The 17,034-nt window shown below is 47.3% G+C and overlaps 1 protein-coding gene across 6 annotated transcripts in view; it reads left to right on the forward strand.

The window, feature by feature from the left end:
- The window catches only part of LOC141048598 (uncharacterized), a 75,408-nt gene continuing 58,374 nt past the window's right edge, over positions 1-17,034 (forward strand). The window contains exons 1-2 of one of the 6 annotated variants that reach the window (XM_073544340.1): positions 1-30; positions 15,397-15,536. Coding sequence is in view for 1 of the 6 variants with exons in the window: in XM_073544337.1 (XP_073400438.1) it covers positions 9,433-9,435 (3 nt within the window). In the remaining 5 variants the exon portion in view is untranslated. The other 5 variants (XM_073544339.1, XM_073544338.1, XM_073544342.1 and 2 more) reach the window with 5 other exon arrangements.

Genomic DNA, 17,034 nt, shown 5'->3' on the forward strand with positions numbered 1-17,034 from the left:
AGTATAGACTGCATTGCCAGACTATAAGGGGTGAGTGTTGTTTGCAAGTATGAATGTCTCTGGTGACTGACTCATTTGAAACCCCTACCCTTGGTACGCATGTGTTGTGCAGCCTAGCCTTTTAAGCGCCCAGGCTTAGGTGTAGGTAGAGGCAGAGTCTGAGACTAACATCAGTGTCCACCGGTGGCTCTGCACGCCACGGTGCACGCGCTCGACACTCCACCTTAGTCAGCAGCTATAGTGGCAGGTGCGACGCTGCGTGCTCAGTAGGTCTAGAGGGACTCAGACCTTGTGTCCTTGGGGCTGAGTTCTGTGACCGCATACTGTGCGCTCTCTTGCCGAGTACTGTGATTTTAACAGGCTCTGGCATTTATGTTCAGCGGTGGCGCGGCTCTGTGTCGTAACAGAGTTCGCTTCTGTTCACACTGGGTGACGTTAACCAACGTGTGACCTCTTGTATACCACTTTATACTTCCACCATTACTCAGCAGCAGGTTACCACCCCTTCACGGTGGACCCCGGGCTGCGAACGCACCTTACTATTTTATTATATGGTGCGTTCCGCCAGCCCTAACACCCGTGCTGCAGGACTCTAGCAGCAAGACTCTCAACAACCCTGGGAATAGCACCTGGCTGATGCCGCAGGACCTGCCAGCCGCTTAGTTAAGCCCGTCCCGTGCAAGAGGTGAGTCTGGGACCAGTGGTTCTCCAAGCTGGAGTACATTTATGTTTTCCCTTATTTTTTGTTAATCTGCTGTTTGCAACGTGACATTAAACCACTGAAATTGGACTTTAAGCCTGTGTGTTGCCTCGTTACTGCAGCCCTGCCATTACCTACCAGAGCGAATCCCTACAATTGGTGGACTGAATGCAGGCAAACGCAGTGAGGCCAGGCTGTTTTTGCTTATTTTTGATCTGTACCCCAGCCTATGTCCTGGGTGAAACAAGTGGCACAGACCCAGGCGGGGAACTTTCCAGAAATGGAGGCCACGATCAAAACGCTCATACTGTATGTGGCCTATTATTTTGTATGGAGCATTACATGGGGCCAATAAACTGTATATGTTTATAATAATTAAAAATTTTTTTATATAACTTATGGTTGGAATCTCTTCTCATCTAATGGCTACGTGTTGTGTAAGATTTTGTTGCGTTATTGGTGATTAATATGTGGTCTGGTCATGGTGTGGTGGTATTTCTCCCTTGGATGTGGTATTATTGGTCTTGATATAGGGGATTGTGTTGTGTATGGAGGTCACTTATTGTCTCTGATATCAATAAGGGGATGTTTCTTGATTTACAATAGAGATTAAATACTTTGATGTTTAACCCCTCCCTGTCCTGTGACTATTAGACAATAGCAAATATGCACTTACAGGGTTTCTATGGTAAAAACAAACAATAATCACCTATTCTAAGGCCATGTTCACACATTCAGTATTTGGTCAGTATTTTGTTTAAGTATTTATAATCCAAAACTAGGAGTGGATGATAAATGTAGAAGTGGTGATGTGTTTCTATTATACTTTTCCTGCGATTGTTCCACTGGCTTTGCCATACAAATACTGAGGTAAAATACTGACCAAATAACGAACGTGTGAACATGGCCAAAGGATAAGTGATAAGTTATGTATTGGTGAGAATCTGCAGAATGTGAACTCTTATCCCCATTAGTATGGAGCAGCATGTACGACTCAACCATTGATCCATTCATTCCCTTAGGGGGCTGCATTTGGCTCTTTCTAGAAGCCCTAAAGAGAATGAATGGAGCTGCGGTCAGAGATCCCATCGGCGGCTCCGTTTTAAAATGGAGATAAGTGTCCTGTCATGGATAAAAGTTCCACATTCTTCCAATTGTTGTGGTTTCCAATGGTTGGATTCCACCGATCAATAAGTTATCACCTACCTAACCTGTAGATTTGTGATAAATTGCTTTCATCAAAGAACCCCTTTAGGCTAAGTTCACACTGGGCATTTTTTCTGCGATTTTCAAGGCTGAGGTTTTGTTTTTTTGAAGGCTGCGGTCATTTCGGTTTCTTGTGCACCTTTTTGAACCACACTTTTTCCTTCCACTCAACTTTCCATTAATAGGCTTGGATACAGCATTCTGTGAACAGCCAGCTTCTTTAGCAATGACCTTTTGGGACTTACCCTCCTTGTGGAGGGTGTCAGTGACTGCCTTCTGGGCATCTGTCAAGTCAGCAGTCTTCCCCATGATTGTGGAGGTACTGAAACAGACTACGGGACCTTTTTAAATGCTTAGGAAGCCTTTCCAGGTGTTTCTGTTAATTATTCTAATTTACTGAGATAATGACATTTTGGGTTTTGATTGGCTGTAAGCCTAATCATTAACAACAGAAATAAACACTTGAAATAGATCACTCTGTTTGTAAGTACTCTATATAATATATGAGTTTTACTTTTCTGTATTTTTTTGTATTGAAAAACTGAAATAAATTAATTTTTGATGATATTCTAATTGTGTGAGAAGCACCTGTATATGTATATATATTACATAGATAGAAGAAAAGCGAGCAAATCATCTTAACCAAGGCTGGTCGTCAAAAATGGGGGGACCCCATGCCGCTTATGTAAACTATTTAGTTAAACAATTAAAAAATACAGTGTGTTGACCCCTCTGTAGGAGTTTTGCCTAGCTGGTTATCAAAAATACAGGGGAACCCACAAGTTTTTTTTTTTAATGATTTATTTACAGCGCAGGCTAATGAATACTCCCATCATCCACTCCTGCTCTCTCTGTTATTAGCAGAAGCAGGCGTTGGCTGATGTGAGCAGCAGTCCCATCAGCTGACACCAGTGACCGGAGGTAAACTTCATACCTCCGATCACAGACTCAGATCTTTTGACAGTGTGTGAACTGCGGCCCTCTGACCGGGGGTGATGAATTTACTGCTGATCAGAAGCTGTGTTTTCCACTCTGTCATGCACATGACAGCGTAGCAAACACTGGATATTCGTGCTCCTTATTCAAGTGAATGGGTCTGGGATTGGATCTGGGTACTTGTGAGGGAGATCTCTCCTCCACTCATGAAATGTGCCCCTACCCTTGCATTCCCCCAGGCCATAAAAAGCAAAGCAATGTGTTCCTTTAATAAACTCCAGGAAGAAGCTCTTTGAAGCTCGGTCCCCACCAATTAGCACCAGGGTGTGAGCTCTCTGCAGCTACAGGCAAATTGGATTCTTTTGTCTGACTCAAGCACATGGAGACAGCGTGGCACTATAGGTCACAGCAAGACTCTGAGTTATTGAATCTGGGAAATGACCTATAATAACAGAATGCAATATCTCTGAGACTAGCCGAGCACATAATCGGAATCGACATTCCTTCCCCCACATGCCCGTGCCCGGCAGCCACCTGTAGCACTGTGCATTATTGAGTTATAAAGCATAGCTACCAGAAATTATGTACAGTAGGCATATTTAGTCTTTATGCGCAGATAAAATCCAGCGGTACCCAGTGGCAGTGCCGCCAACCCATTCAGAGTCCAGGCGGAAAGTTATTTGCCATCCACGGTTTTGGACAGAAAATCATATTCTCAGATATGGGAGGAGAGAGACTGCACAAGCCCAGGGGTGGGAGCAGAGTGTGGGAGGGGGCAGCCTAGGAGATATAAGGCAGCCCCTCATTTTGGACTTAGTTTTTCTACTGGCAGAAGGGTCCGTTACCTGAAGCGGCCAATGAAAGCCTGTAACTAAGATTTGGACCTGTGATCCATCAGCGCCTCCCTGTGGTCACATGCTACAAAACACGGTAATTGCAGCCTATCTATAACCTACCTTTGTACTACACTCCTGACTGTATACCTGTATATTGTTCTTGTAAATATATACCTGTATATTTCTAGTGCGCCTTTTCGGCGATTAAATATAAAATTAATCTTGGGCTGCTTTTTTATCTCGAAACACGAATACCCACATCCGCATGCTCTGTTGGTCAATTACAGTTGTGGCCAAAAGTATTGACACCCCTGCAATTCTGTCAGATAATACTCAGTTTCTTCCTTAAAATGATTGCAAACACAAATTCTTTGGTATTATTATCTTCATTTAATTTGTCTTAAATGAAAAAACACAAAAGAGAATGAAGCACAAAGCAAAATATTGATCATTTCACAGAAAACTCCAAAAATGGGCCAGACAAAAGTATTGGCACCCTCAGCCTAATACTTGGTTGCACAACCTTTAGCCAAAATAACTGCGACCAACCGCTTCCGGTAACCATCAATGAGTTTCTTACAATGCTCTGCTGGAATTTTAGACCATTCTTCTTTGGCAAACTGCTCCAGGTCCCTGATATTTGAAGGGTGCCTTCTCCAAACTGCCATTTTTAGATCTCTCCACAGGTGTTCTATGGGATTCAGGTCTGGACTCATTGCTGGCCACCTTAGAAGTCTCCAGTGCTTTCTCTCAAACCATTTTCTAGTGCTTTTTGAAGTGTGTTTTGGGTCATTGTCCTGCTGGAAGACCCATGACCTCTGAGGGAGACCCAGCTTTCTCACACTGGGCCCTACATTATGCTGCAAAATGTGTTGGTAGTCTTCAGACTTCATAATGCCATGCACACAGTCAAGCAGTCCAGTGCCAGAGGCAGCAAAGCAACCCCAAAACTTCAGGGAACCTCCGCCATGTTTGACTGTAGGGACGTGTTCTTTTCTTTGAATGCCTCTTTTTTTCTCCTGTAAACTCTATGTTGATGCCTTTGCCCAAAAAGCTCTACTTTTGTCTCATCTGACCAGAGAACATTCTTCCAAAATGTTTTAGGCTTTTTCAGGTAAGTTTTGGCAAAGTCCAGCCTGGCTTTTTTATGTCTCGGGGTAAGAAGTGGGGTCTTCCTGGGTCTCCTACCATACAGTCCCTTTTCATTCAGACGCCGATGGATAGTACGGTTGACACTGTTGTACCCTCGGACTGCAGGGCAGCTTGAACTTGTTTGGATGTTAGTCGAGGTTCTTTATCCAACATCCGCACAATCTTGCGTTGAAATCTCTTGTCAATTTTTCTTTTCCGTCCACATCTAGGGAGGTTAGCCACAGTGCCATGGACTTTAAACTTCTTGATGACACTGCGCACGGTAGACACAGGAACATTCAGGTCTTTGGAGATGGACTTGTAGCCTTGAGATTGCTCATGCTTACTCACAATTTGGTTTCTCAAGTCCTCAGACAGTTCTTTGGTCTTCTTTCTTTTCTCCATGCTCAATGTGGTACACACAAGGACACAGGGCAGAGGTTGAGTCAACTTTAATCCATGTCAACTGGCTGCAAGTGTGATTTAGTTATTGCCAACACCTGTTAGGTGCCACAGGTAAGTTACAGGTGCTGTTAATTACACAAATTAGGGAAGCATCACATGATTTTTCGAACAGTGCCAATACTTTTGTCCACCCTCTTTTTTATGTTTGGTGTGGAATTATATCCAAATTGGCTTTAGGACAATTCTTTTTGTGTTTTTTCATTTAAGACAAATTAAATGAAGATAATAATACCAAAGAATGTGTTTGCAATCATTTTCAGGAAGAAACTGAGTATTATCTGACAGAATTGCAGGGGTATCAATACTTTTGGCCACAACTGTATATGCTACCCAGGTTGGTTTCTGACCTGATATAAGCCTGTTGTCGGACAGGGCTTATGTTGAAGGAGGAACTGGTGGCAGAATACATTACTGTGTTAGTGAGGAACTCTGGCAGTGATGGCCAGGATGTTTATATATATATCTCCAGCCTGGACTGGTGATGTATATCCCCCCTCACTGGGAGCGCCTCAATAACTTGTACCTATAAGGGAAGCCTTTCCGGCGATTATTTGCCCTTGGTGTAGATCCCTGACTGACCTAGTGCAAGTGGTGGCGCCAGAGAGCCAATCCCTGCTGGGTCCTTTTCTCCCCTCCCCCGAGGTGAGCGAAGTCGACATCCCCTTCATCGGTGCGATCCGTCACAGTACAGTTCTGGTACCCGAACCCGAACTTTTTTAACTGTCTGGCCTAAGCTGCTGAACCTGAATATCCAGGTGTCCACTAATCTCTACCTATAACCTGTCTGACGTCACTGCGAGCTTGTGGTGAGACACTGAGCAGTGGTAGCAGACACTGCCCAGTGTCTCTTCTGGATGACAGGCTGTATAGTCGCATCATTCAACCATGCAGCCTGCCATCTAGATGTAGCAGAGCTGACTGTGAGCCTTGACGCAAACTACCGTAATTGTACATCCCAGTTATGGGGGCGCACATTAGATGTGCAGGAGCCACCTGTGTTTTACAGTCGAAGTTCCACTATCTCTGGGATAACGGCTAACAGGTGGGCCCCTAAAGTCCTTTCCCCCTGTGGGCTCCAGACACCCCAGTTCGACCTTCTACATTTGTTTTTCAGACTGTGTTGTCACCTGCTAGTACGTCACATACACCGACCTCCTAAACCTTTGTATTGTTATGTGCATTGTTGTAATAGGCTCTCATGGTCTGTAAGGATACAGTGCTACAGTCAGCCCAGGTGACATTATTAATGACATGGAAGGGCGTCTTCTTCATCCCAAAAACATACTATAGCACAGTGGCTCAGTGGTTAGCACTGCAGCCTTGCAGCAATGGGGTCGTGGGTTCTAACCCACCAAGGACAACATCTGCAACATGTTTGTATTTTCTCCACGTGTTTGCTTGGGTTTCCTCTGGGTTCTCTGGTTTCCTCCCACATTCCAAAGACATACTGATAGGGAACTTATATACCAATGTAAAGGCTTAATTCAATGGCACTTCCATAAATGCATTATATCCAAAACAAAAATAGGAAGCTTATGCCAAATAGTATTAAATACATTAAAATTCAATAAATTTCAGTGGAGATATATGTTACAAAAAAAACACTGTTCAAAAGGGACAATACATGTTCCTATAAAAATGACAAGGTAACAATAAATTTTATGAATACCCAGTTACAGAATCATAAATCCTTACTACGTCACATAGATTATACCAACAATGGTTTTGTAAAAGGATTCAAAGAACTTGAAAAATAAGTGTCTCATTAGGTGATATAATACATCCTCCTACAGGTATAACAAGAGCTAGTGATTAAGTGAGTAGGTATCACCTGCAAATTCTAGCCACAAAGAATGATTATGAGTTAGTTGCCTGGTCCAGGCTAAATAGTCCAAATACTGGCTCACATATTATCAAAAAAGGCTCACAAAAGAAAACCAGTAAAAAAAATGTAAAGATAGCAAGTGTGCTTATTAGGCTAATATAAAAATTTATAAAAAAAGATTCCTTTATGAGAGTTTACAAATAACTATGACACATAAATAGATATCTAAAGTTAATACTCAAAAAAGTGAGTGTCACCTGAAAGTTATATCCACCATGGATGATTCATAGAAAGTTAATTGCCTAAATAAGGCTAAACAGTATTAATGCAGACTCATATATAAGGAATGTGGATTAAATCTATTAGTAAAAGTAGCCAAAAATAGAAGCTTACTGATAATAGAAACTCAAAGTGAATCAGAATCCATAAGGGAGGCTAATATTAGGGCTTGTTCCAAACGTTAACTTACATAGTGCAACTACTTAGTAGCCATGGCCCATAAAAGAGGCTAAAACACAGTCATTAAGATGCCCCACACGTCAGCCTAATAGAGAAAATCCTAAGGGGATAAAAATATAAGGAACATGTTAGGCCGGTTTCACATTTGCGCTTTATAGCGCAGCGACGGCCTGCGCACGGCCACCGCTAAGCCCGGCTCCCTGCCCGCCCCATCCGGTCATCGCCGCCTACTAGCGCACATGGACGCTTGCGATCTGCGCACCCTATCTTTAGCATAGGGTGCGCTGGCCGTGCGCTAGCAGGATTTTGCCGTGCGCTGCGCACTTTTGAAGGTGCACCCGTACGCAGCATGTTGCACCTTCAAAAGTGTGCAGCGCACAGCAAAATCCTGCTAGCGCACGGCCAGCGCACCCTATGCTAAAGATAGGGTGCGCAGATCGCAAGCGTCCATGTGCGCTAGTAGGCGGCGATGACCGGATGGGGCGGGCAGGGAGCCGGGAGGGGGCGGGGCTTAGCGGTGGCCGTGCGCAGGCCGTCGCTGCGCTATAAAGCACAAATTTGTAACCTGCCTTACCTGGAATATAAGGAACATGTTACCTGATGAACAGTGCTGTGGGGCTATGTGCCCACGTAGCGTTTTATTCCGGACACTAAAAACCGGACTCCTTCCCAGAAATCGCGCGTTTTTTTCCGAGCGATTATGATCGCGATTTTCGCGTGCGATATTCAACACTTTCCAAGTGATTTGAAGCATCGCTTGGAAAGTGATTGACAGGTTGGTCACACTCATCAAACATAGTGTTTGACAAGTGTGACCAGGTTTTTACTATTGAGGCCGCCTATGCGGCATCAATAGTAAAAGATAAAATGTTAAAAATGATAAAAAAAAAATAAATCGGGGTATATTTACCTTCCGGCGTCCCGCGCTGCCATCCCGGGCCTCAGCGTTCCCAGTAATGCCTTGCGAGACCTGTGATGACGTTGGTCTCGTGTTACTATAGTAATCTCGCGAGACCGCTAGAGTCACGCAAGACTACGTCATCACAGGACTTGCCGCAAGGCATTACTGGGAACGCTGAGGCCGGGAATGCAGCGCGGGACGCCGGAAGGTAAATATACCCCGATTTTTTATTCTTTTTTTTACAGGGGTATGGTACCCAGGGCCTGGAGGACAGTCTCCTCTCCTCCACACCGTGGGTACCAACCGCACATGAGACGCTTAACTTCCCGCATGGTGGGCATAGCCACATGCAGGAAGTAAGCGATTCTCATGCATTCCTATGGGTGCGGAATCGCGGCAATTTTTTGCGATTCCGCACAAAAGAATGATCATGCTGCGATTTTTTCCGCGATGTGATTCCGCCACGGAAAAAAGCGCAGCATTAGCACAGCATGTGCGGAATGCCATAGGAATGCATGGGGGGCGTTCTATACACGATGTGAAGCGTATAGGGCACGGTGCCCCCCCCCCTGCTGGCCACCCTGTACATGTGAAGCGTATAGGGCACGGTGCCCCCCCCCCCCTGCTGGCCGCCCTGTACATGTGAAGCGTATAGCGGACGGTGCTCCCCCTGCTGGCCGCCCTGTACATGTGAAGCGTATAGCGGACGGTGCTCCCCCTGCTGGCCGCCCTGTACATGTGAAGCGTATAGCGGACGGTGCTCCCCCTGCTGGCCCGCCCTGTACATGTGAAGCGTATAGCGGACGGTGCTCCCCCTGCTGGCCGCCCTGTACATGTGAAGCGTATAGCGGACGGTGCTCCCCCTGCTGGCCGCCCTGTACATGTGAAGCGTATAGCGGACGGTGCTCCCCCTGCTGGCCGCCCTGTACATGTGAAGTGCTGGGCCCGGCGTACCATGACACGGTGGCATTGAATGGTGAGCACGCAAAGAGCTGCTCCTATATGTTTCTTATATAAAGCCATTTTAGCGGCATGTTCTCCAGTGGAGGTAGAGACAGTCCCTTATTCCGGGAGACATAAGAGCCGTCCATCCGCCAGTTCGTTCCTGCTACCGGAGAGGGATCCCCGTGCAGTGAGCTGCAGGCATTCATCCTCATTCAGGCAGTGCTGCGGATGTACAACCTGATCCAGGTGCTCTAGTGGACGGGCGCGATTTCCAGCACTGCTGTGATATCGCTGGTCTTCTAGAAGATGGCGGAGACCCACCGAGATAGATGTAATCACCGAATGTGAGGTGGACAAGGATACTGCTGTCAGGTGTGTGATGTATGGAGATGTGTGTGGCTGGTGGGATGATCTGTGTGGGGGATGACTATCTGTGTAGTGACTGGCGCCTGGCGTTGTGGGGGTGGCGCTGGGCTCTCCCCTGCGGAGGGACTGGAGTGGTGGGGGTGGCGCTGGGCTCTCCCCTGCGGAGGGACTGGAGTGGTGGGGGTGGCGCTGGGCTCTCCCCTGCGGAGGGACTGGCGTGGTGGGGGTGGCGCTGGGCTCTCCCCTGCGGAGGGACTGGCGTGGTGGGGGTGACGCTGGGCTCTCCTCTGCGGAGGGACTGGCGTTGTGGGCGTGACGCTGGGCTCTCCTCTGGGGAGGGACTGGCGTGGTGGGGGTGGCGCTGGGCTCTCCCGTGCGGAGGGACTGGCGTGGTGGGGGTGGCGCTGGGCTCTCCCCTGCGGAGGGACTGGAGTGGTGGGGGTGGCGCTGGGCTCTCCCCTGCGGAGGGACTGGAGTGGTGGGGGTGGCGCTGGGCTCTCCCCTGCGGAGGGACTGGAGTGGTGGGGGTGGCGCTGGGCTCTCCCCTGCGGAGGGACTGGCGTGGTGGGGGTGGCGCTGGGCTCTCCCGTGCGGAGGGACTGGCGTTGTGGGGGTGGCGCTGGGCTCTCCCGTGCGGAGGGACTGGAGTGGTGGGGGTGGCGCTGGGCTCTCCCCTGCGGAGGGACTGGAGTGGTGGGGGTGGCGCTGGGCTCTCCCCTGCGGAGGGACTGGCGTGGTGGGGGTGACGCTGGGCTCTCCTCTGCGGAGGGACTGGCGTTGTGGGCGTGACGCTGGGCTCTCCTCTGGGGAGGGACTGGCGTGGTGGGGGTGGCGCTGGGCTCTCCCGTGCGGAGGGACTGGCGTGGTGGGGGTGGCGCTGGGCTCTCCTCTGCGGAGGGACTGGCTTGGTGGGGGTGGCGCTGGGCTCTCCTCTGCGGAGGGACTGGCGTGGTGGGGGTGGCGCTGGGCTCTCCTCTGTGGAGGGACTGGCGTGGTGTGGGTGACGCTGGGCTCTCCTCTAGAGAGGGACTGGCGTGGTGGGGGTGACGCTGGGCTCTCCCCTGCGGAGGGACTGGCGTTGTGGGCGTGACGCTGGGCTCTCCTCTGGGGAGGGACTGGCGTGGTGGGGGTGGCGCTGGGCTCTCCTCTGCGGAGGGACTGGCGTGGTGTGGGTGACGCTGGGCTCTCCTCTGTGGAGGGGGTGGCGCTGGGCTCTCCTCTAGAGAGGGACTGGCGTTGTGGGCGTGACGCTGGGCACTCCCCTGGGGAGGGACTGGCGTGGTGTGGGTGACGCTGGGCTCTCCTCTAGGGAGGGACTGGCGTGGTGGGGGTGGCGCTGGGCTCTCCTCTGCGGAGGGACTGGCGTGGTGGGGGTGGCGCTGGGCTCTCCCCTGCGGAGGGACTGGCGTGGTGTGGGTGACGCTGGGCTCTCCCCTGCGGAGGGAGCAGACTGCCCGCATTAGTATTGGGCCAGGACTCCCTTGCACATCACTCACATGGAGACTTCTTCACAACTCATGCAAGAAAACCGTGTTGAAGTGGCCGTGACTGTCAACCAGATCACTTCTTTTTAGTTTGTGCTTGCTTATTTCCCTCCCCATATTCCAAGAGCTGTAACTTTTGGTTTTGTTTTGTTTTTTTTTTTCAATCCACACAGCTTTGTGAGGTCTTGTCTTTTTGTGGGAGGATTTGTAGTTTTGAATGATCCCATTCATTTTACTGTATAATGCAGAGGAAAAAAAAAAATCCAATTGTGGGGAGAAAAAAAATCCAAAATTTAACTTTGCTATTAGTGTTTAGGTTTTGTTTTTACTGAAAGAGAACCTGTCACCTGTTTTGGCCGCTAGAAGATGTGGCCACCGCCTTTCAGGGCATATATATATATATATATATATATATATATATATATATATATATATATATATATCTCATGATATAATGCTGTAGATAAGCCCCAGGTCCAACCTGCAAGAGAAGTATAATAAAACTTATTTTTCTCACCCGGGGACGGTCCGATAGGTGTCGCAGGCCCTTGGTCTGGCGCCTCCCATCTTCATGCAACACCACCCTCCTGCTTGCTTCGTGGCTCCCCGACACCACGCTCCTGTGCAGGCATACTTATCTGCCCTGTTAAATTAGATTTAGGCTAGTTTCACACTAGCGTTTTGAGGCGCAGCGGACGCTCGCCGTGAAGCTCCGCCCCCTGCCGCTCCTACGGTCAGCTCCACCTATGGGCGCATGACGCTGCATGCGACCTGCGTACCCTATCTTTAGCATTGGTTGCGCAGGTATGCTTTTGCTGGCGCATGCGTCCTTTTGACGGTGCTCCGGCCGCATCAAAATGCAACACGTTGCGTTTGGCGCAGGTCGGCGCACCGTCAAAAGGACGCATGCACCGGCAAAAGCATGCCTGCGTACCCAGTGCTAAAGATAGGGTACACAGGTCGCGTGCAGCGTCATGCGCCCATAGGCGGAGCTGACCGTAGGAGCGGCAGGGGCGGAGCTACACGGCAAGCATCCGCTGTGCCTCAAAATGCTAGTGTGAAACTAGCCTTAAGTGGGCACTCCAGAGTATTTTAGGGGATCTGTGACAACACACTATAGCAGCAAGCATGAAAAAAAGAACAAGCAGTGTGTATAGGAGTCACGATCACCCATATTAATAAATTATCTAAACAAATGGTAACCAATATAATGAATTTTATTATTACAAAAAGACACTAGTCAGACAGACAAAAGATAAAAAAAAAACTATGGAAAAGCCCTAAAAGAGGCCCACATGAAACCACTTAAGGTCCGTATAAAGACCCAAATGTGCCCAATTACACCAAGCTGGCAAACATAGGTGATATATACATATGCAAGTGACAGATCCTGGTTTACATACAGAAAAAATATCTCAGCATAAATACATAGAAAGTGCACAATGTTGTCAAGCAAAACAGTTACCAAGTGCCAATGTAAACACATTGCATAATAAACCACAATAAAAAAAATATAAACTATCACACATGTATAAGAATGGAATTAGCCGCCTCAAAGAAATCCGAGGCAAAGTAGATGTGTACACCAAATATACTTGTGTATTACATCCTAATGGGAGGACCTGGAAAATGCTATGACAACAAATGACCCTGCCTAAAGACACATGTGCCAAAAATTTTTTTGTTGATGTCTAAAAATATATAGCTACCTAAATAAGAATAAAGGGGAAAGAAGGAAAAACCCCTATTAGCGCATGAAAAAAAGGCTAGGTAAGACCAGGTTGAAACAGGCAGAGGATAAATGCCTCATAGAAAAAACATGTTAAGGATAAAACCTGCAACCAGCATTTTGGTGCAATGTGGGAGCTGCCCCACGCGTATCGCCACCAGGGAGCGTGGCTTCCTCATTCGTTTGGATAATTTATTAATATGGGTGATCGTGACTCCTATACACGCTGCTTGTTCTTCTTTTTTCATATCTGCCCTGTTGAGGGCAGAGTAAAGTACTGCAGTGCGCAGGTGCTGGACCTCTCTGACCTTCCTGGCGCCTGCGTACTGCAGTACTTTGCTCTGCTCTCATATACTTGGAACACCTGAGCAACAAGCATACTTGCTCATCACTAGTTACAAGCAGATGTAGGCTATGTAACCTAGCCGGTATCTGGCGCTGATGATGCAGGCTCAGCTCCTGAGACCGCTTCATACATTCCTTATTGACCTATGTCTAAAATGTACATAAAATAACATAGGCCAGTAAGTCTAACCTCTATTGTTGGTAAAATGTAGGGTTTCTGAGGGATGTTATTCTGGATTTTCTCAATGAGAATAACTGTTTAACTCCATATCAGCATGGGTTTATGAGGAATCGCTCCTGTCAAACCAATCTAATCAGTTTTTATGAAGAGGTAAGCTATAGACTGGACCAAGGTTAGTCATTGGACGCGGTATATCGTGATTTTTTTTTTTTTTTTCCAAAGTGTTTGATACCGTGCCACACAAGAGGTTGGTACACAAAATGAGAATGCTGGGTCTGGTGGAAAATGTGTGTAAATGGGTAAGTAACTGGCTTAGTGATAGAAAGCAGAGGGTGGTTATAAATGGTATATTCTCTAACTGGGTTGCTGTGACCAGTGGGATACCGCAGGGGTCGGTGTTGGGAACTATTCTCCAACATATTTGTTAATGATCTGGTAGAAGGTTTACACAGGAAAATATCTAAATTTTCAGATGATACAAAACTATGTAAAGCAGTCAATACAAGAGAAGATAGTATTCTGCTACAGATGGATCTGGATAAGTTGGGAACTTGGGCCGAAAGGTGGCAGATGCGGTCTAGCAATGATAAATATAAGGTTATACACATGGGAAGAAGGAATTAATATCACCATTACACACTGAACGGTAAACCACTGGGTAAATCTGACATGGAGAAGGACTTGGGGATCCTAGTTAATGATAAAGTTAAGTGGAGCAGCCAGTGCCAGGCAGCAGCTGCCAAGGCAAACAGAATCATGGGGTGCATTAAAAGAGGTCTGGATACACATGATGAGAGCATTATACTGCCTCTGTACAAATCTCTGGTTAGACCGCACATGGAGTACAGTTTTGGGCACCGGTGCTCAGGAAGGATTTAATGGAACTAGAGCGAGTACAAAGGAGGGCAACAAAATTAATAAAGGGGATGGGGAACTACAATATCCAGAGAGATTAGCAAAATTAGGATTATTTAGTCTAGAAAAAAGACGACTGAGGGGCGATCTAATAACCATGTATAAGTATATAAGGGGACAATACAAATATCTCTCCGAGGATCTGTTTATACCAAGGAAGGTGACGGTCACAAGGGGGCATTCTCTGCGTCTGGAGGAGAGAAGGATTTTCCACCAACATAGAAGAGGATTCTTTACTGTTAGGGCAGTGAGAATCTGGAATTCCTTGCCTGAGGAGGTGGTGATGGCGAAATCAGTCGAGGGGTTCAAGAGAGGCCTGGATGTCTTCCTGGAGCGTAACAATATTGTGTCTTACGGTTATTAGGTTCTTTAGAAGGAGGTAGATCTGGGGATTTATTCTGGCGGAATATAGGCTGAACTGGATGGATAAATGTTTTTTTTCGGCCTGGCTAACTATGTTGCATAATAGTTTAACCCCTTAGTCTATTACGCCTCTAGATTTCAAGCTCGTCTTTTGTACCAGGATAGATCAATCCCTACTAATAAGCTAGGAGCAACCAATTTTTAAAAATGAATTAAACTAATCCAATTTCTTCATATTAGGCCGGTTTCACATTCCAGGTTTTTTTCATCAGACGTGAAAAACAGTCCATGTTTTGTTTTTCAGCATGCTGGACCCATGTTGGCCGGTGACTTGCATTGGCGAGTTTTATCGTCAGCACTGTAGGACGTGTCTCCATTCTTTCTCTTCTTGTGAACAACGGGCTCACCAAAACAAGTGAGCAAGTAACGCTTCCTAGAGTGGGGCCGTGACTGCCCTCCTGGCACTGCCTATTACACACTGCACAGTTATCACCGAAAAGGAGGGCTGAGTCATTTTAACGGACAGGTGTTCTTGCACTTGTGGTATGTTCTGATTTTAGCAAAATATCAGCAATAAAAAAACCCACTATGTTTTGCCTTGAATTTTAGGAAAATCAGAACATGATAAAAATTCGCTCTGGAGCGCTGGTAAAAAGAGGGAGAAGTGGCTGCCTTGTCATCTGGAGGCCACCAACTAGAAGCCTTCACAGCCCCCACTACACCTGTCAGAGGACCACCATATAAAGCAGGTATATGTGTACATACAAGTCATGTAAACCTGTGCCTACGTGTTCACAATCATGAGTAGTAAAGCTTGCTTTGTGTACATTATATATGCTGAAAGCATTCTCCCATCACAGAGTAGGTCATCAATATGACATCAGCGGTGGTCCGACATCTGGCATCCCCATTGATCTGTTAAGTTTGGTGCTGCTGGATGTAAATGCATGGAACGAAGCCGCATGGTGCAGGTCTATTCCATGTGTATAAACCAAAGAAAAAATGGAACCAGGAGCAATAAAAGTATAAATTTTATTGTTATACAAAAAATGAAATAAAATACAATTTTAGGAAAAATTAGTTATAAAATTGACGATAAGGGAATCAGCGACACCCAGTTGCCACACGTAGGTATAGGTAATGGTACAAATTGCAATATTTGAACAAAAGCATATAAAGGTAGCAGAAAATGGATCTCTCTGTTATCCCTTAAATAGAAAAGCACACAGTATCTTCTCAATGTTCACATAAAGTGCAATAGTGTGTGACGACCAGGAAGGATACGTCTGAGAGTGGACCCTCTGGATCGTGGCACTGGAGCTCCCGGGGGCGAGCGCGCCAGGTGGTGACGACCCCTGTACAGGGGCCGTTAGGGGCAGACCCTCGGAAGACAGATGCCGCGACTGCTAGAACCAAGAGGGGCGGCTCAAAGGACTGAGTGAGGGGTACAGGACAGAGAATGGAATGCAGAACGGAGTATAGAACGGTGACACGGAGTACTGGGTGCTGGAGTACAGTACTGGAGTACAGGACAGAGACACGGGGGCCAGGACTGAGCACTGGAGTGTAGGACAGAGACACGGAGTACAGGACGGAGAGTGAAAAGGGGGAACCCCTAAACACTTGGCCAGGATATCGCACAGGAAAGGCACACGATAATCGGGCATCTCCACCATGTTGGAGACGCCTGATATACCCCGTGCTGCCGGCTGATTGGGCGCTCAGGCTTCTGGGCGGGCGCTGCAGGGTTAAGAAACCTGCAGGGCGCGCGCCCGTGGCCTAAGGCGCCCGCATGAAGCAGGCACGCGCCGGGCAGAGGGGAACGAGGAGGAGGAGGCGGACACAGTGTGGCGTGGCAGGCGCCGGTGAGTATAGGCGGCGGCTACCGCCGCCGACGTGACATAGTGCATGAGAATAGTCCAATACTAGGACTAGGCCTGGTACATAAAGAGGAATATATAATCCTATGTCAATCACAGCAAATATCTGAGGGAAATAAGTGTATCCACCAGTGTAAAACAAATGTATATAATGAAAGTAATCCTAAGGTAGGAACCACTGGTAACCACAGACAAAAAGGCTGTCAGCCATGTAAGAGACAATAGACACTGAAAGAGAGCCAGAGGTAGATATATGCCAGGAATAGATACGGTTGGTATCTACTCACACACACTTATCTGTTGTGTGGACTGCGGGACCCCTACGCGCGTTTCGCTTTTTTGAGTTCTTTGAGTTAATGATATGCTC

Source organism: Dendrobates tinctorius, unplaced genomic scaffold (genome assembly GCF_039654945.1).
Source record: "Dendrobates tinctorius isolate UK_male_01 unplaced genomic scaffold, ASM3965494v1 ptg000137l, whole genome shotgun sequence".
In the NCBI taxonomy this organism is placed as follows: Eukaryota; Metazoa; Chordata; class Amphibia; order Anura; family Dendrobatidae; genus Dendrobates; species Dendrobates tinctorius.